The sequence below is a fragment of the Artemia franciscana genome, chromosome 11 (assembly GCF_032884065.1).
Source record: "Artemia franciscana chromosome 11, ASM3288406v1, whole genome shotgun sequence".
In the NCBI taxonomy this organism is placed as follows: Eukaryota; Metazoa; Arthropoda; class Branchiopoda; order Anostraca; family Artemiidae; genus Artemia; species Artemia franciscana.
The window spans coordinates 25,435,176-25,457,122 of NC_088873.1; the positions used below are offsets into that span (position 1 = coordinate 25,435,176).

The window sequence follows — 21,947 nt, forward strand, 5'->3', positions numbered from 1 at the left end:
CCACTTTGTAGCTGCAAAAAAAGCCCAGAAAGAGGGGACGTCCCTAAGGTGGACTTGCTATAATAAAAATTAGGCATAGTAACTCCGAACTGTTTATCAAATCTGATCATTCCTTGCAATGAGAGTGGGTGATACTGTTATTGCGAATGTACAGGCCTACCTACCAAAAGACTAGAGTAACGATAGCTCTGAATCGAAGTGTGCTTGAGCATGTAGAAAATTGGGTAAATGTTTCAATAAATTTACCTCCATTGGGTTCTGTTTGGGGGACTTTAACTGCGACTTGTTGAAAAGTGATAATCCACGTACAGCTCTGCTTCTTACCCTGATTCCAAATGAAAGTGCTTCTCTACCCAAATATGCTCCTTTTACCTATATACACACCTTGGGATAAGTATCTAACCTTGATCATGTGCTTGTTTCCGGGTAGTATTGCCAGTCATGCAGTAAGTGCAACCATACTTAATGATTTTGTAGTATCTGATCATTTGCCTTTGTCTTTTAGTGCTGCGGCTCCATTTAACCGTGCACGGGTAGTCCAAGAATTTAAGTAGCGTTCTATTATGGAATGGAATAAGGTTGATGTACTCTAGTTCCAATAAGGTATTCATAATCTTCTCCCAAAAATAGGGATACCATTTGAGCTATTCCAGAATTTAGTTCCGTCTCCAATTGATGAAACTTGTCTTAAATTGAATATTTATCTGTCACTTATTTCACAAGCCTTATTACAAGCAGAAAAACAGTTTGTCCCTCGCACTGAAGTACGGGTTGGAATTATTGAGAATTATAATAAGGCCAAATTTACGCTAAGTATCTGGATAGGCTGTGGTTGTCCCAAAACTGATGTTGTAAATCCGCTCTGTTTGTCCACAAAACGCCGTTTCTCAAAAGATCTGGAGAAACATAAAGCTAATAATAGTTTCAATTTTTCTGAAAAGATTATTATTAACCCAGAACTTTTGTGAAAAAAATTTAACAAATTAACAAAAAAACTCAATGGGTCATCTCACATCCCTCTAGAATTATGGTAACAACACTTCTCGAGAGAGCTGTAAAAGCCTGACCCAGTAACAGAAAGTCCTTTCAAAGTCACACTTGAACAGATACTTTCGAAAGAGGTCAGATCAATGTTCACCGCATCTGTCGTTTATAATATAAACCGCAAAATCAAGAAGCCTCACTCAAGAGATATAGATCCCGTTTGCGCTAAACACATACATGCAGCCCCTTCATTTCTTTCCTACCTTGCTCTACTTCTCCAATGGTGTTCACAAAAGAAATAGCTCCTTTCTTCGTTTTCAACTGGCCGTCTTACTCCTTCATGCACTGACAAAAAATACGTGTCGCGTGTTTTAATTTTGGTTGCCACCAAGGTGAGTGATCACTTCACACTTCTTCAACGGAGTATTCGATGAAAATAATATCTTATAATATTATTCATGATGTTTCTATTAAAATATAATCACCATGAAAACTAATAATGGTAAGAGGGAAGTATACATTGTGATAATTCAGTATCAGAGACTCTTAAAATAAAAATGTTGAATTGCAAGAAGTAGGGGTGCATCCTTTCAAGCATACAATGATTTAAGAACGATTATGAACAAAAGAGATTTCGTTGTCATGCCACCTTTCCTCCTTCTATTCTAAGCTAGACTACATAATTTATTCTTATTATAGACGAGAACAAAGCACATTCGAAACATTGAATGTATTGCAATCTTCAGCATAACAACAAAACAATCGACTAGCAAAAAAGTACAAAAGACAATCACCAAACTTATGATATACCCGAAGGAAGTATTTACAATGGGGACCATGTATTTTGTTGAAACAAATCATTTTTTTTCTCGTGCATAATTTTTACACTGAATCCAAACAGGTAATTACAATTCTCTAATCACCAATAATTTTTGCGAATAGCTTTTAGGGGCATTTTTTTTTAATGGAAAAAAAGCGTTTTGGATTTTAAAGTTTCCTAATGATGGTCTTAATGTATAATTCAAGACTGTACTTGGAGTTTTTCTAGGGTCTTAGTTTTGATAATTATTTTTAAGTTTTTTTATAGCTGAAGTTTTGCTATTTGCCAAAAAACAAAATAAATAATTATTGCAAAGACTAAGAACGTTAGAAAATGAACTGGATAATGGATAAACTTAATGTAACAATAAAACACTCTTGTTCTTCAAATCCAAAACATCAAAGTTTCAAAAACAAAATTATTAAGCAAAAATTAACGGAGATAAAAGAAAGTCTAATCAAATTCCAACTCAAGGTAAAAAAGGTCTTCAAAAGCCCTTAATTTTAGTTATCGAAAAAAAAAAAAATCCAATGAAAACAACTACAGCAACTATGCAAAACGATATTTGTAGGCCAAGTAGCTAGCACCAAAAGCGAAAATACTACCAGCAATCAATGTCCAGGGCACCTGAAAAATAGATTGTAATCAGGCTTAAAAATGTATATAAGCATTAAAATATTTCATGCTATAGCTAGATAGTGTACATAGTTCCATGCATATAAATTTTTCGCTGCTTAATGTCACCAAAAATTTCTTTAAACAAAGGCCATGTAAAACAAACATACAACAAACCTAAGGTAGAACTTCCATTTTTCGATGTGTAAGAATAAAAAGGGATAGTAAACGATTTCATAAATTTAGTGACACATTTCTCCTTTGTCCTTTTCAGCTTACTTCTACGATAATTTGCTAAAAATCGAGTACCAAAATATGCAACGGCTTCCCTGGCCTCATTGCCTACAGGTTTTCTTAAAATAATAATAAAAAAAAAATCTGGTAGGTTGTCAAGGGTTGTTCCTTACTTTTCCAACAAGTTTCTGTTGGTGAATTTTCTTGACTTTGTTACATGATATCCTGCAATTACTTGTGGAACAAGACAAAGGACGGTTATAATGTATTCATCCTACATGTCACGTTTCTTTTTGCTACTTCCTTAGTAGAGATATTTGGAAGGTGACACACGGCAAGAAAATCAACTTTTGAACTTAGAGAGGTGATCAACGATCCTTAAGGGGTGAACGCTGTCTAAGTCACTTGATTATCTCGTCAATATTAAAGAAATCTTCTTTGTTTAAAGTAACAGGAATATTATAAAACTTAAATTGTGGTTCACTCGGTTCGGGAGACTAATGGCTCTCATTTAGTTAGATTCACTTTTTTTTGTTATGCTCTCTCTATTTTTAAATGTTTTTTTTATACAAAAATTCTCTTGGCCTTGTTCAAGAAAACTATATTAACAACTTTAATAAAATTCATACTAGATTTTAAATGTTTTTAAGCCGAACTATTTGTTTTGACACCATGTTGATTTTACTCAATTAAAGGCCTTTTTTATTCTTTGTTTTTTTTTCGCTGCAATCGATTTGGAGTTACAGAACCCTCAAGCTGAACATGGGTTATTTAATTTTCGGGTTAGTATTTCAATTACAAGGCATTGTGTCTTGCACTTGATACCACTAAACCTGGATTAAACATTTTGGGAGAATTTCCCTTCCTAGATTTGAAACTACTGTTTTTTAAGTATTTTTTACTGAGAAAAAAAAAATCGTACTTGTATGATATAGTCTCGACCTAAGATTCTTCATCTAAGTAGAACCTGTTTCTCTGACGCTCAATCCTAATAAAATATTCTAAGTGTGATAGAAATATAATACTTTAGAACAAATTTGGGCTATATATTTGCACAATAGCGGGTGTGAATGCCTAATGTGTTAGGTACAATTATTCAGCATATTATGAAGTATGAATTGTTTTCTAACTTCACACTGTCCAAATACTTTACCCCACCCACCCCCCTTAATGTGCAAATATATAGCCCAGAATATACATCTCCCATCTATTCTGTCACTTCTCTCTTTCTTGTCTCACGCTAAGCGTCAATGGATGAACAACTTGAGTGGTCGGGGCTATATATTACAAGTACCAAAATTCTCTTAAATCTTGAAAAAAAAATGACTGCGGGTATATTAATTTTTTTTATTAAACAAGGAGTTCTCGGCCTTTTCAAAGTTTTCAAAAATTGGTAGCCCTGCATTTGAGTGCAATTTGTTTTTATCTATTTATTCATTGTTGGATTTAAGTTTGATGTGGATTGGAGTAAAATACAGAAATAAAGACATGCAATCACGGATGCTTTGATTTGCGGCAGTAAATTTGATTGATTTTTAGGTGAAATCCCAATATGTAACATGGATTAGAAGTAAACATTTGGGATATTCACGTATTTGAACTAAGGGTGACCAAGATGAATCTTGACAAAGGGATAGTTATCCATACGAAACCAAAGGATTCACGTAATACTTCTTGGTTTCTGCCCCCCCCCCCCCAAAGAGAGCGGATCCGTTCCAATTATGTCAATCAGGCATCTAGAACGTGTGTTTATTCTTAGCATCAAGTTTCATCCCGATCTCTCCACTCTAAGAGTTTTCTAAGATTTCTGTTTCCCCCCTACATCCCCTTTGTCCCCGGATCCGATTCGAATTGAAAATAGAACATCTAAAACATAAGATATTTTTAAATATCAAGTTTCATCAAGATCCGATCAACCACTCGTAAGATAAAGATACCTCAATTTTCACGTTTTCCAGGATTTCCGGTTTCCCCCTCCAACTCCCCCCAATGTCACCGGATCTGGTCGGGATTTAAAATAAAGTTCTGAAGCAACAGATCCTTCTAAATATTGAATTTCATTAAGATCTAATCAACCGTTCGTAAGTTACAAATACCTCATTTTTTCCAATTTTTCAAATTACCCCCCCCCCCAACTCCCCCAAAGAGAGCGCATCTGGTTATGTAAGTCACGCATCTTTGACTTGTGCTTATTTTCCCACCAAGTTTCATCCTGATCCCTCCACTCTAAGCGTTTTCTTCCAAGATTTCCGATTCCTCCTTCCACCAACTCCGTCCAATGAAACTGAATCCGGTCGGGATTTAAAATATGAGATCTGAGTAACGAGGTCCTTCTAAATATGAAATTTTATTAGGATCCGATCACTCCTTCGTAAGTTAAAAATACCTCAATTTTTCTATTTTTCAGAACTAACCCTCCCCCCAACTCCCCCAAAGAGAGAGGATCCGTTCCAGTTATGTCCGTCACGTATCTAGGACTTGTGTTTATTTTTCCCACCAAGTTTCGTCCCGATCCCTCCACTCTAAGCGTTTTCCAAGACTCTAGGTTTCCCCCTCCAACTCCTCCCCAAGTCACCGGATTCGGTTGGGATTTAAAATAAGAGCTCTGAGACACGATATCCTTCTAAATATCAAATTTTATTAAGATCCAATCACCCGTTCGTAAGTTAAGAATACCTAATTTTTTCGAATTAACCGTCCCCCTACTCCCGCCCAGATGGTCGAATCGGGGAAGTAAACGACTATTTCTAATTTAATCTGGTCTGATCCCTGATACGCCTGCCAAATTTCATCGTCCTAGCTCATCTGGAAGTGCCTAAACTAGCAAAGCCGGGACAGACAGACTGACAGACCGACATAATTTGCGATCGCTATATGTCACTTGGTAAATACTAAGTGCCATAAAAACAGTATAGGGAGAAAGATTATGGCTGGTGTTACTTAACCCCCCCCCCCAATGCCAAATTGTTATCCAATGACTTCTTTCAGGTTACTTGTGTTATATAGTTGATGGTGGCGGGTGCACTAAAAGCTATGGCAATAAGTATTCTGCGTTGTCTGATTGCCGTCGTTATTGGTAGTCATTCAAAAAAGCTTCTACATGTTGGGATTAGAAATAAATACTGCTGCATTTGTATGAAGCATCGCAGGAGTGAAAATATTTTGCTTCGCAGCCATATGTGTTTTATAAACTGACAGGGACCAAAGAAAATGTGCAAACTTGCATGAAGCGCAATTGCACCTACAACCAAAGAAGGGAAAAGTGTCAAAGGCCTTGTAAATAAGCTGCAAACGATACCATTATATTTCTTCCGCGGTGATCATAAACAATTCCGAGAATGCTGTAAATTTGCAGGAAAAATTGTTGAATTCAGCGAAGAAGGTGCCCTAAGCAATATTTTACTTAGTAATGTGTATTCAGCCTTTGACACTTTAGCCAGAAGAACTCGATTTTTCATCGGAAACAGTGCTAGTAACCTTGCAGAGTATTTTATGAGCATAGTTACTAAACTTATCGGGGAAAAACATAATGGCGGCAAAAAGAGCCCGATACACAACGCGTATTACCGCTACGGCCATAAAATATTCCAAGGGACATTCTGCCCATTTGCATGTATTCACAGAAGCTTAAAATCTACACCAAGCAGTTTGTTGAAGCGACTTGCTGAGCAGCGGGCCAGAAGTGCCATAAACAAGTAGACGTGGAAAGCTAAAAGACGTCTGTTTGGAAAACAATCTACGAAGCAAGTTTCGAAACCCGACAAAAACTACGGCCCGAACGCATGTGTTCCAAATTTAGATCCTGATTCTCTTGAAGACACAAAAAGTGATTTTTTGAACCATGTACAGTGTACTGGCTTTGAGATTCACCAAATAGAAGAAGCAACGCAACTACAGGGAAATTGTATTGACAGATGGCAAGAATACAGAAAAAATAGGACAACTGCGTCAATAGTTGGAACAATTTGTAAAGGACGGATAAAGACTGTTGCACCGTTAGTGTGCCAACTGCTTTATCCCGAAAATTGCCAGACTAAAGCAATGAAACCTGGGCAAATGTACGAACAAATCGCTATGCCAGCTTTTGAGAAAAAGATGGACTGCAATGCGAATCCTCCAGGACTTTTTATTGATATTAAATACGGATATTTTGAGGCCAAACTTGATGGAGTCACCACTTTTTTATCTGCTGAGATGGCGGTTTTGGAAGTAAAATGTCCTTTAAGGGCCAAAAATTTAAATATAGAAAAATGGAGGCTATATCCAAAAAAAAATTGTCTTGAAATTGAAATTGTCTTGAATGGCCCATTACAGCTTAAAAGACCACATATTATTTTTACCAAATGCAAATGCAATTAGTATTGTAGCATAGATTCTGTCTGTTTTGTTATTTTTTTTTCGGCAAAGGCGATCCATTCATTCAGAGAATCAATCGTGACAAATAATTCTGGCAGAATAAAATGCTACCAAACTTACAAAAGTTTTATCTTGAAGTAATATTACCAGAAATAGTCGACGTAAGATTACCAAGAAATATGGAAATACGAGAGCCGTTTTTATATAAGAGTTTGAACAGTATCGAGACTCAAGACAGAAACATAATAGTTACTATACGAATTAAATTTAAAAAAAACAAAACTAGTAGATAATTTCAAAGACTACTTTGCCTTTCCATAACGATAAATAAAAGTTCAAATAGGAATAAATCCTTTCAATAGACAATGATAATCCAAAAAAGAACTGGATATTTCTGTTACATGTACAGTGACCGTCATCAGCAGAAATAATATTTGATATAAATAAGACCTGACACTCATTACAGATGGGCCCAATTTGAGTTTAGAAACTTGTTTGCCTCTCATTCCATGCACATTAACGGTCCTGTATCAATTCTTAATTCTTTGTTCAGTCTGCCTAAGACCATAGGTAAGCGTGTCTTGCTTACTTCTCATTCCACGAAATTTAATGGTCCTATGTCAATTTTAAATTCTTGGTCAACCTGCCCGAAACTCTAGGCGGGCATGATTTGCTAAAAGATAACAAACAAGTATTTGCACGATAAGTTAGGCATACTTACTCCCACCGTTTACGCTTGGAAAACTATAGGTTCTATAACTATCTTAGCTCTATGACAATCTACCTTAGTTCTTCTACCCTAGGAATGAAGCATGGACGGATAACAGATATACTTATCCATTAACAAATGAGCTAACATCATTTTGATATAACCCTTATTAGGGGGTCAATGCTAGATTTGCCTCTCACCCTCTCGGACTATCTGTCTTGGCTTTTTCTACAATTGGCCATGGCTTGATGGCTACAACTATTCGATTTTAATTCAATTAATCCAAAAATCAATTAAAATTTCCTCTGAAAAGTCCTCCCTCCCCGGAAAATTCACCACCCCTCCCTCACCCAAAAAATCTACGCAAACTTCGCAATAATAAATACTATAAATAAACAATGGGCAAATTTTATAACTTAAAAACGTATCCCCAGGGGCTGTGGGGGGGTCATATTCTCTCCATGGTTAACGCATTATATCTCAAAATTTTGATCGAACGATTTAGGGAAAAAGGGGCGTGGCAGAGGGGTAACACTGACTATCAGTATAATAAGCTGATTCTTTTGGTATAACTTTTGACAAAAAAATTCCGTTTTTTAGGGTTTTAGTTACTATTGAGCCTCGTCGTTCCTAACTTACAGTTCGCTACCACGAACTATTTGATTCAAGCTTAAATTAGAGAAAAATTTATAAATAAGCTTTGAAATTTCTATCTAGCATTAAAATCTTACAAAATAAGTTTGTGTAGTTAATTTGTGGCGGAATTCATGGTGTTTTAACCTTTTTTCTATGACATTTCAAAGAGAATTCCAAAAAAAATTTCTTCGGATTCCGATTTGATCGTTGATTTAATAAAACTAAATTTTGTTGGGTAGAGGCTAGACTGAGTATTAACTTAATTGCATCTTTCTTATGCAAGGGTCATTCGGGGTCATTGTCTTTTTTGGTAATACAGACGAATTGTTGAAGTTCGTACAATCCTTTTTAGCTGTATTTTACGTCCAATGCAAGCTACATTTTTGTGTTCGTAGAAGATCCGTAAGAACTTTTTATATTATGGAACAACATTTTTAAATGACTTATTTCGGTTCACGAGGCTTGAACAATTAGCCTTTTTTCATCGTTTATGTTAGGTGAACAACAGCTTAATAATTATACGCTTTATGAAAAACTGTTGCAATTTGTATTAGTAAATCTGATGTATATGCGTAACGAATCGTATGTCATAAATAAGTAAAATCGTTTTATGGCAAAAATGTAAAAATGAGTTGTGCTTCATAATGGGATGTTTCACAGAAAGCTGTTACGATTTGTATTAATCAATCTAATGTGCTAGTATAATTTGTATTATTTCATAATTAGATCCGTTCCTTTTAATGAGAAAAAATAGTGTTTTGACCTTTTTTTAAATAGTAGTTTTTTAGTATGTCTTTTTAAAGTCGTGACACAAGATATCCATCAGACTCCTACTGGACAGGTAAACTGAATATTCCCTTAGGTGGTTGCAATATTGTGCTATCAATATCGCTCCAAATTTTTATGCAATTGCTTGATTTTTGTGTGCGTTTTTTTTTTGGACAAAGACTCACTTTTCTAGATTCTGCACTTGTTTTTATTTGTATTTTTAATCATTGATTTTTGTGTTCAAGAAGATTTTTTTTTTCATGCAATAAATTGTAATATTTTGAAACAATATTTCTTCATGACTTTTTTCCAGTTCGGAAGACCTGAATAATAAGCCTTTTTTAATCGGTTGAGCTATTTGAATGAGTTTCTTCAAGATAAACTGGTAAAGTATTTATTAATTAGCCTTATGTGCTGCTACCCCCTGAAGAGGAGATGGGCTGGCCATTTTGTCAATCTGATCTTATTCCTATCAATAAAAACCTGATTCCATATTATCTTGTAGCGAAAATTATTTTTGCAAAACAAATTTCGAAAAATTACCCTAATCAGAAACAAATTTATGCAGATTAATCTGTCCATGGTAAGAGGGAGCAGGTACATGTATTCCATCCCTGGACCTTAATCTTTATTCTCTCTTTCCATTGGGATCCTCTGTTTTGTCTATTGAATTGTGTACCATACATCTTGCCCAAGATGTTTAATAGATTGTTGTTTAGAGTCTGAAAGTATTCTCTCTTTAACTGACTCCCAAACTGCAATACATTTGATCCAAAGTTTAAACAGAATTGTTGATGATAAGGATTCACTTCTTTTGTGCGATCACACAAAAAGTATGATTTTTTATCTTGACCAAGCCCCTCCCCTCTTTTGCCATCAATTAAAAATTTGTTTATTTCCATATCAAGAAAATTTAAATGTTAGATATTACAAGGTCTAAGAATTTACCCACGGAAATAGAGTGGGCCTACCATGGAGGCAGGCAAATGAATTTTTTTTTTTTATTTATTTGCGGTTTGACGACTTCTTGAATACGAATTTTGTGTTTTATGTTTCATCAATGGTAGTATAGGAGTTATATCAAAATTATATATGGAATATTTATCACCCTAAATTCTGGACGGAAAAAGACCACACAATGTGGCAATCTGTGAGCCGTTTCTAAACGAGTAGACGGGTAAATAAAAATGCTTTACATTCATTACATAAATAATGTATTTCAGCATTAGTGTTTATATAAGGTAAGCATGCACTAAAAAAAAGTCTGAAAAAAGTAAAAATGCTGAAAACAAATGCATTTATACACATGCATGTTATTACTATGTATTGGATATAAATTTACGTTTTTTAGCAGTCTTTGTCATTGATATTTTAACGTCTAGATTATGCTAAAACCATGGTAGAATTTTCTTCAAAATTAACAAAAATTCCCTTTTATTTTAAAGGTCAGTATGGACCGAAAAGGAGAGTCTCATGTGTATAAAATTTCTAAGCCCTTAATGCATAAAAAAGAAGCACGATTTCGTAAGGAGTATAATTACTTCTGTCATGAAAGAAGAAAATACAGCCCCGGACTTAGTCAAGGCTATGAAAGCCATTGTGGTGATTACAAGTACCACATATTATAACAATCTGCGAGCAATTTTTTAACTGATCGAGGGGCAAATAAATTGTTTGCATGACTGCTAAGCAAGGAAGTGTCTGTTTCTTTTGGGGGTGGAGGGGTTACAAAAAACACCCATCAAAATTTTGTTTATATACATTTTTATTGTGTTTTTACGAGTCTGACAAAAATTTCAGGGAGATTAAACCACCTCTGGATATGACCTTGCTTCTAAGAAAATGCATTTCAACATTAATATTTATATATTCCACGCATGTAAAAGTATAAACTGTCTAACCTGAATGAATTTATAGATTTATAGTTTTCTTCAAACTTTCCCAAAAATTTAAATTTATTTTAGTTGTTTATGTAAATAAATTTCAGTTGATTTCTGCCCCCACCCCTCTTCAATTCGTTTTCAGTCATATTTCATTTTTGAACGAGAAGGGTAAATCCAATGAAAAATAAAGTTTCGAATTAGGTTTTAACAAAAGTTTGTTTTAGCTGCTCAAGTATTTAATTTGTCAGTAAGTTCCCTCCTCAGACTGATCCCCCTCATAAAAATACTCCCCGTGTATAAAATTTTTCTCGATCAAAATAACATCATTGTGCAAAATTACCGGTTTATTTAAATTAACCTCTGAATCATTCTTTTTGTTTTCCTCCGTCAAGGTACAAGGCATGTCGCATAGAAAAATTTGCTCCAATACATTCATTTGATACCTTCAACCAATTCTTACTCCCTTCTTACTAATCAAACCACAAATTCTTCATGACAACTAGTCACTTGTAAGAGTCTGCTAATTGTTAGTTTCCTGCTAAAATGTTACAGGTTCTTACCACTAGATTATGTAATCTCTATGCTTTGAATTTTCTGGGAAAAAAAAAATTCAGAATCGGTAGCTCAGAAATTAATCAGCGAAGTAGCGACCCATAACAAGGAGACATGAAAACGCTGCCTCAATAGATGTTCGTCATTCCTTTTAAAACCCGTTCATTTCCGAGTCCAACTATTATCAAAGCCGTATTGTATGCTTGTTGTGCGTGGACACCGTTCGCCCCTTAAAGACCTGACACCCTTTTGAAAATTTTCAGGAGCTGAAAATTTCTTTGTTGTGGTATAAATTTAAAAGAAAAAAATATACTATGACTTTATGCAATGAATAAACTTAGTCTACATTCAGTGCAAAAACGAAAGAAGTCATGAATTGGTGCAAAAACAAGCTGAAGGCACGGTGACCCCTCAACCCCTAAATACCCTCCATCTTCAACTTTTAACAGAAAAATAGACACGTTGCCCACTATATAAACCAGAATAACACAAAGATTTATATTCCTCACTCACCCCTTCCAATGCATTAAAAAAAAAAAAATTAAAAAAAATCGTATATTGACTTTATGTAGAAACAAACATAGTGCAGGTTCGGTGCAAAAACGAACCAAGTCACGAATCCGTGCAAAAACAAGCTGGAAACAGGGAGTGAGCCCGTGATTCCCCAAACACCCCCTTCAACTTTTTAACAGAAAAATAGGCATACTGCACCCTATTAAGTCAGAAAAGCATAAGGATTTTTAATTTATAGTACTGGAGAACCAAAGTTGGCCAGCAGCCTTTACTGCATAAACCTTAACCCCCCCCCCCCTCACTCCTTCCAACACTAAATATTTGGAAAAATGGTAGGAAAGTTGTACCTTGTATTTTCAGTCAACATTCTTAAAGGCACCAATTAGACCTGTGGCCCTCTCTCGCCACTCTTTAATTTTTTTTTTCTTTTATAGAAAAGCATGTATCTTGTGCATTGTTTGAAGCGGAATTATCAAGGCTTTTCGACAGATATGACTAGAGAAAAAAGGAAGAACAACCATTCAATGTCAATCCACTCCTCTAACTGCAGATTTTTACACAATAGAAAAGGAGTACCTTGTATGAACCGTGATTTATGCAAAAATTTTCAATATAAAAGATTCGAGGATAAGATAAGCCAGCAACCCCCTCCCCCCTGTGCCACCCACAGATTTTTAGTAGAAAGATGGAACCATTGTATCTTGTTTGAACCGGAATCATAAAAGAATGTTCGACTTGTATGATTTGGAACATAAGGGGAGTCCTTGAACCTCCCCCTTCCTATCCCGATCCCATGCCAAATTTTGCAGAGGCAGGAAGGCTAAACCTTGTCAGAAGCAAAATCACGCAAGAATTTCCGTCCTATATTATTGGATGTATAAAGTGTCCTGTTGGTCTCCTCAAGGTTTCCTTTTTCCATCCCCGTGTAGCGTAGTTAGTATTATAAGTTCGACCATTCATTAAATGTTGTTTGACCATTCATAATATGGATTGGAAAAAACTGTGACATCGTAAATAACCAAGTAGTTGTTTTTTTTTTTTTTTTTTTTTTTTTTTTTTTTTTTTTTTTTTTTTTTTTTTTTAGAAAATTTTGGTCAAGTACTATATTTAGGAAGCCGAAAATCTATGCTTTTAGAGGATGAAAATTTAGTATTGGCTTCGTGATTTACAATGGCTTTACGAGTATTTTTTTTTATTTGTCAAGTAAGTATATAAGCACACCAAGTAAGTATTCACAGACTGTGTGTGCATCAATAAACAAAGAAAAAAAAAAGAAGCTCTATTTGCTTCATCATTACAAAGCTAAGCCCTACAATGTCATTCCTAAGGTGTTAGAAAAATGACTTAGAGACGGCAAAAAGAACTCTTTTTTTTTATTTCTAACAGAACTTAAGAATGCTAATTCTTTTTCTCCAGATAGATGCACAGTAACTAACAGCTGTGTAGTTATTTGCCAAACCAAGATAGAGAATTTGTGAAACGAGTGTAACCTATGGTACTAATCCTAAATTTCCATCTTAGAATAAAAACCTTCAAAATTTTCACACAAGACGACTAATATTTTGAGACACAAAGGAATCAAGAAATCTACAACTAATAAGTAAGTTTGACTTTTCAAAACTACGCGGACAGTGCAACAACAATACTGTGATGTATTAATCAATATTAAAATCAATCTATTTTTTTTTTCGAAAGAATACAAAAGTAATTCGTCGAATGTTCCAAGTTGTCAAATCAAAATAATTGGATTGAATTTGGTTTATCAATGAAACTTCAAATATTTTAGGCCAAGAAAGATCTCCATTTTGTTTAAGTTTACTAATGAGACTTAAATCGCCAAGACAATAGTTTTCAATCAGTTGTGGGACGTCAAATACATTCATTAGTCTTGCCATAGAAGTCAGTCAAAATTATTGGTATACTCACCATTGCCATTACACCATTTCCAACATAGAAAAAAAAGAAGAAACAAGAATACCGTTGACCAAAAATATGCACCAAACACTAACCCCTTCTGAGTATAGAGATTTTATATGCATAACCTGATGATTTTCGAGGATTAAAATTTGACAAATTTAAATGTGAAAGTTATAGACGAACCCAGAATAAGTAAGGAATCACTGAAAATTAAAAACAATATATCGCCAACACCAATGATGGTTTTTCACTAATGTTTTATGACCAATAACATTATAACATATGCCAGCATATAGCATTATAATATTTTAAAGATGAATATACAGCGCTGAAAATATATTGCAATATTTGCTACTTTTGAAATCTAGACGTCCCATACGTATCTCTTTATGTGAGCCAAGTTACCCTGCACATTCACATATAAATATTTTTTAAAACCCTCTAGTTTATATTCAACTGAAATTTTTCACAAGACAAAGTCAAAAATAGATAGTTTTAGAAAGGTTATTCGACAAGCAAGAAATTATTAAACACTTTAATAATATTTTGTTATTAAATACTTTAAGAGCATGTTTGCAACTCTGAAATATCTTGGCTAATGTATGGATAGTAATTTAATTCATTAATGAATAAATATAAAAATGTATCCAGTATTAGCTATTTGGGCATGGTTACTAATACTTCGTAGACATCAAAAATGAATTTTGTCTATTTCAAACTAATTTTTCAATACACTATTCTGAAGCATTATAGAGGTTTTGTAAACAATTAATTATTCAAATTAATAACATACAAAAGTGAAATAGAAATAAAAAACAGAATTACACTACGATATCTATATATATAAAAATAAGTTGTCTGTGTGTGTGTGTCTGTCGAGTGACGTCATGTTTGTGTGTCGACTGACGTCATGTTTTTGACTGACGAAATTACAGACCGGGACATCGGGACACAAATGACGACTAGGACACCGGCACATAGGGAATATAAATGACGACACTCAAAGAGAAAGCGACTGGAACACAAGGAATGTTCGATTAGCAACCACCATCAACAAAGCACCGGGACACAAATGACGACCGGGACACAGGGAGTATAAATGACGACCAGGACATAAGTAAAAAAAACTATAAAAACTAAAAAAAAAGGTAAAAACTACAAAAAAATAAAAAAGGAAGAAAAAACTAAAAACTAATAAAAAAACTAAAAAAGCTAAAAAACTAAAAAAACTAAAAAAGAAAAAAAAAAGAAAAAAGGAAAAAAAAATTAAAAATAAAGGAGAAAAACAAAACTAAAAAAACGAATGTATATACAGACCGGGACACTGGGATACAAATGACGACCGGGACACAGGGAATATAAATGACGACCAGGACACAGGAACACAACTACAACGGGGACGCCGGGGGGCACAGGGGGATGTATAAATGACGACGGGGACACATGGAATGTTCGATTAGCAATCACCATCAACAAAGCTCAAGGGCAATCATTAGAATCATGAGGTATAACTAAAAAAACTAAAAAAAGGTAAAAAACTAAAAACTAAAAAAAGACCAATTCAAAAACGAATGCATATACAGACCGGGACACCGGGACACAAATAACGACCGGGACACCAGGACACAAGGAATACAAATGACGCCCGGGACACAGGGACACAACTACAAAGGGGACGCGGGGGGGGGGCACAGGGGGATATATAAATGACGACGGCAACACAGGGAATGGTCGATTAGCAATCACCATCAACAAAGCTCAAGGGCAATCATTAGAATCATGAGGTATAGATCTGAATACGGATTGTTTTCCCATGGACCATTATATGTTGCATGTTCAAGAGTCGGTAAACCTGACAATCTATTTATATGCACAGACAATGGGACAGCAAAGAATGTTGTATATTCGCAAGTTTTACGTAGTTAAAAACATATATATATATATATATATATATATATATATATATATCTATATTCACAGGTGGGAAATAGGGACACAACTACAATGGCGCGTAACGACTTACGCGCACGGGGGGCTTGGGGGGGGGGGCACGAAGCGCCCCCACCAACTAGGTGTTGGGGTGGCGCGAAGCACCACCCCAACAGCTAGTAAACAAATAAAATAGACGTGGTTATAGAAGATGAAGCCCGACCCACAGAACTTGCTATGAGCATGTCCTTTTTTCCTTAATGATTTTCACTTTCAGATGTTACTTATTTTTTTTTTAACCCCATTTCCTTCTTTCCTAGGGGAGCTTCTACTATTCCTGTCTTTTCCAGTCTTTATTTTCGTTTTTCAATCTTTATAGTTTTTCATCATAAGCGTACCGAACCGCAAATAGGAGCAGGAAAAGAAAAGCGTATCTACAAGACCTTTTCAGCGTTTTATTCCTCGTTTTTAAAAAAGTTTGTTTCCATAGTTGCTCTTCTTGATATAGTTCACGTTGATCGATCACAATAGTAAGGGATTTGTACACCACAAACAACAATCGTCTAACTGCACACTTGTGTTGTGTATATTTCATTTCATAGTGCTTTGTGTCTTTATTCACCAAAAAAATTAGTGTGTATAACTCCATTAAATGAGAGCTTATTAATTGGAAGTTTGGACTGGAATTCAAGTCCTGTTTCGCTGTGATTAGAACGTCTTTTATGTATTTATCCCGCATTTCATATTGAATTATTCTTTTTCTTTTTGTTGCTTAGGAACAAGAAAAGGGAGCGAGGAAATTGGTGGTATGCCAGAAGTGAATACTGGAAGGCCACCATATGGTACCGAAGAGCATTACGTTTTCTGGATTCTGAAAATGAAGTCGTTTAAGTAAGTAGCTGGATAGTACAAATTGAAATGGAATCCCCCTAAACCACGGTTTATTGCTGGAGCAGCTAAATGTCAAACCCGCATTGCTGTTACTGACCTCTCTTTAATTTTAAAGGAAATTATAAGTAAACTTAAAACTTTTGCTCTGGTATTACAAAATTTTCGAATTTTAATCCATATTGGAGTGTTAATAATTCACTGCAGGTGATAGATTCTTTAACAATGGTTTCAGCTAAAAGAATTGAGTCTTTCGATTTTGCGACAATGAATACTAATTTATCACTTAATGTAGTGTTAGATAATATAAAAACGGTTATCAAGAAATCTTTCCTCTTATCTAGTAAGAGGTTCTTAAAAATAGACACTTATAATAAAAAAAGCTATATGGACAAACTGCTTTAAGACTACAGTTAACTTGAGATGTTACAGCTTAGATATGATTTTTGATTTATTAGAATTTGTTTTAATAATACTTATATAAGATTTAATGGTAATTTGTACAAGCAAATCGTGGGAATTCTCATGGGGGGGGGGGGGAATGCCAGCCCATTTATAGCTGACTTGTTTTTAAGTCAATCGAATAAAATTATATGATGGATAAGAATAATCCAAATAATTTAAAACATGTTTTGTCAAATATCAAAGATATTTAGATGATATTTTGCTTTTAAATTGTTAGGAATTCATTGATATTTCTAAAAATATATGTGAAGTGGAGGCCATGGATAAAATTGTCGAAGATCTAGAAGATGCAGCTTGACGCATAAGAGAATAATATTATACTGGCATGTCCTAGATTAAGAGGGAGTGGTCACTCTAAACTTGTCCTAGTTAAAGATAGGAAAGAGGCCACAACTACTGATAAGGAAAGAGTTGAAGAGAGAGGGATAGAAGATATTGAGAGTGCGTTAAACTGGGATATAGTTACAAGAAAAGATATAGAGGAGAATGGAAAAGTTTGTGATACTTTGGATGTGAATGAAAATTCATTTTCTAAGGAAGAATTAGTGACAACACTAGAAAAAAATCTGAAAGAATAGGAAGATAAATCTGCGAATCGAGATTAGAATATTGGAAGCTAAAGTGGTGACAGTGCTCAAGCATGGTTCTGAAGCATGGACACTCCAAAAAACGAAGGAGGATTTATTATTAGTAGTTATTAGTAGCAGTAGTATATATATATATATATATATATATATATATATATATATATATATATATATATATATATATATATATATATATATATATATATATATATATATGTCAGTTTCATTGTTTTATTAAAATATTAAACATATACTAAAAATTTACTGCTGAAAAAAATATATGCTGGCTGCCAAAATCTCGCCTAATATTCACCTTATTTTTATGGTATTAAACCTTTTACTACTATCCAGGCTTATGTGTATAAATGAACGAAATATTTACATAGTACACTCGTTGCTACTGTTTACCAAGTACATATAAGCCTGTTGTGTATCATAGTTTAGGAGTATTGACTATCAAGTTTATTTTTCACCATTCTCTTACAGAACTTGAACATACAATATTGGAAAACTGAATAGATGAAGTAAAAGGGTAGTTACAATTTAAGACCTGGCCTCTTAAGATTGCAATTAGTCAGGGTCCATCAATGGTTTTTGACAAAAAGTATGGCAGCTTATATATTCGTTTTTTTTTACAGTTGGTTTCGTTGAACCTACTTCCTTTCTCCCCATATTAAGGTGAAAATTGACCGTTTTTTTTTTTTAATAATACATCTAAAAGGGATTAAGAGAATTCCAACCACCACTACTTACCGGTAATCTAACTTTTTCATACCCAGATTTTTCAACAGGTTTCTTCGGCACATTTCCAAGCATTTTCTTATAGAGCGACGATTCTTTCTTCAAGTCATTTTTTTGCTTTGTTTCAAGGCGTAGTAAGTCGGATTTAATGGATTTTTCTTCGGGTTCAGTGCTTAGAGCTTTTTTAAATAAAATAATTGCATCTGATGTGCTACCTTGCTCGGCCAAAACCTGGGATGTAAAGCACAAATATTAGCAAGAATAAATTATTAAAAGCACCACTAAATTCGAGATTATAATTAAATGGATAGATAAGATAGATAAGTCCTTCCAAAGCCAAAATGCTAGAACACAAAAATAAAACTGATAAGAAATACACAAAAAATTCATATATAAAAGCACTAAGTGGAGCCCTGTTTGTTCAATTAAATAGTATTCGTAGGTTAAAGAATATCTGGAAGCAGCATATTTAAATCCTCCTTTTAAAAGAGTAATTTCTGGCATGTGCACGGATCATCCAAAAGCTTTTTTTTTATCTCTCAATCAATACCAAAGCAGGATCTCGGAGCTATCGACAATACCATCCAAGTTCTGTATTTTTGTAATATTTCAACATGTTTTATTAAAGTGTCGCTACTTCCTCTAGACCTTGTCCTTTATTTTATTTTTCGATTACGGATCCAGTAGTTTTCAAGCATAGTGAAATGTCACCTTTTTTCCCTTGACGTGTTGAATTACTTTTTAGTAGATCACGATACAGTCTTTTTCCAACCTGTCAATTACCTTAATGCGGATAGGCAGGGTGTAAAAGGCTAAAACTGTTCAACTATTAAGAGATGGTCAGGGGTCTCTACTCTGTCTAAAATTCGTTCCTCCGTCCCTGCCCCCCGGTATGGGAAACCTACCAGCGGAGCGTCATAGTGGTGGTGGACCGTTCACGAGTATGTCTAGCTAAAAACATAACCACAAACAGCACTGCAAGGTGGCCCTCGAAAAAATTATAGCCTTTAAACGAACATGTTTCTTCTGAAACAGGCGATTTTGCAGCAAGACTGCAGCCATGACTTGGATCAAATGGATAAAATATTTATGTAATTGGATTTAACAGTCTCAGCTTTATCCATTCACCGAGTCAGAATAACGAATTTAATTGTACTTTTTCTCGGACAAGGATCTAAACTTGCTCAAAAAATAGGAAAATTGTTCTTTTATCAACAATTTCAATTAAAGTTCACAGTTTTCAAGTAATATTCAGCGTATTTTCAACCAAAAAAAAATACAGTCACCAAATTTCACAAATGTTAGTCGGCACATTTCCAGGTTTCAACTATAGAATGGCAGCAAAATTATGGTTGCTCGTTGATATATTAAAACCGAAGGAGAGCGAAAAAATACTACTACTACTAATAACTCACTGCAGCACCAAGCCGCCTGAGGCCAACACAGCTACGCACGCTCCTCCTCCAACCTAATCTATTTAAAGCCTCCCTCTTTACACCCTCCCAGGAAGTTCCCATTTCCTTTAAATCCTTATTTATGACATCCTCCCAACCCAGACAAGGACGACCTGCTTTCCGTGTAGCCCCAGACGGTTGGCCAAAAAGGACAATCTTCGGTAATCTGTCATCCTTCATCCGTAGAACGTGGCCTAGCCATCTCAACCTTTCTTTCATTATAGCCCCAGAAAGCGGGATTGAACCACACTTTTCGTACAACCTACTGTTTGAAATACGGTCAGTCAGCCGGGTACCCAGAACAATCCGTAGGCAATTTCTCTGGAAAACATCTAGTAAATTTTCATCTGCTTTTCGGAGTGTCCATGCTTCAGAGCCATATTTGACCACTGTCATCACTGTAGCTTCCAATATTCTAATCTTGGTTTGTAGGCTTATCTTTCTATTCTTCCAAACTTTTTTTAACTGTGAAAAAACACCCTGAGCTTTAGCTATTCTACTTTTAACATCTTCACTGCTCCCACCATCTTTACTAATAATACTACCAAGGTAACTGAAGCTCCCAACCTGATCAATCTTTTCGTTACCTAAGGTCACCTGTTCATCTTCACTTATTCCTAACCTTAGTGACTTAGTCTTCTTAACATTAATTTTCAAGCCTATTTTAGCACCCTGAACTCGTAAAACCTCTAAAAATTCATTCATTTTGCTCACACTTTCATCTAATATGCTTAAATCATCAGCATAATCTAAGTCCAGGAGCGTTCTTCCTCCCCATTTGATTCCATGGTCTCCAATTGCCTTTCCTGTGCTCCTTAAGACGAAGTCCATCAAAATGATCCATATAAAGGGGGATAGAACACAACCCTGCTTAACTCCTGATTTAATACAAAACCAGTTGCTAACCTCATTTCCTACCTTAACCGCAGCAGTATTATTCTCGTACATAGCGCAAATCACTTTAATGTATTTTTCTGGTATACCATATAACGATAAGACCTTTGTTAACGCTGTTCTATCAACAGAATCGAAAGCTTGCTCATAATCGATAAAACTAAGGACCAAAGGTGTTTGACAACGAAGGGACTTCTCAATTATTAACCTAAGAGTGAAAACATGGTCGACACATCCTCTACCTTTTCTAAAACCGCATTGTTCTTCGCTTAAAACTTTGTCTACCGCATGTCTCAGTCTAAAAAGTATCATATTACTCAGTAATTTGCTACCTACAGAGACCAGACTAATGCCTCGATAATTCCGACATTCACTCTTGTCACCTTTCTTATACAGTGGTTTAATTAAGGTTTTCCTAAAATCATTGGGTACTTCCCCTTTTTCAAAAATCATGTTCATAATCTTCAGCAGCTTATTCCTAACGTCAGAGCCACCAAATTTAAGGAACTCATTAATCATACTATCAGCACCTGGGGCCTTATTATTTTTTAATCCTTCTAGTACTGTCGCTAATTCTTCCTCACTAAACAAATCTTCCTTCACATCCAAGGTATCACAAACTTTTTCATTTTCATCTATATCTTTTCCTGCAACTGTATCTCGGTTTAGCACATTTTCAAAATGTTCCACCCATCTTTCTTTAACTTTTTCCTTATCACTAATTGTGACCCCATTTCTATCTTTAACTGGGACTAGTCCGGATCGGCTACTCCCTTTCAATTTATTAACATGCCAGTATAATATTTTACTATTATGCCGTCTAGCCGCATCTTCCAGATCCTCAGCAATTTTATCCATCGCCTCCATTTCACATCTCCTTAGTTCATATTTTAATGCTTTCTCCACTTTCTTTACATTCCTTTTGTTTTCATACGACCTATCGCTCAGATAATTCTTATACAAACCCCTTCTACTCTCTATTAAACCTAAAGCTTTTTCACT

At 34.9% G+C, this 21,947-nt stretch overlaps 1 protein-coding gene across 6 annotated transcripts in view; it reads right to left on the reverse strand.

Annotated features, from left to right (window-relative positions):
- Positions 1–1,699: 1,699 nt before the first annotated feature.
- Positions 1,700–21,947, reverse strand: part of LOC136033011 (peptidyl-prolyl cis-trans isomerase FKBP8-like) — a 62,231-nt gene continuing 41,983 nt past the window's right edge. For 5 of the 6 annotated variants that reach the window (XM_065713547.1, XM_065713546.1, XM_065713545.1 and 2 more), the window contains 2 exons: positions 18,610–18,828; positions 1,700–2,431 (listed from right to left, as the gene is read on the reverse strand). In XM_065713547.1, coding sequence (XP_065569619.1) covers positions 2,354–2,431; positions 18,610–18,828 — 297 coding nt within the window. In that variant the 3' untranslated portion in view covers positions 1,700–2,353. The remainder of the gene's footprint in view (positions 2,432–18,609; positions 18,829–21,947) is intronic. The other variant, XM_065713550.1, reaches the window with a different exon arrangement.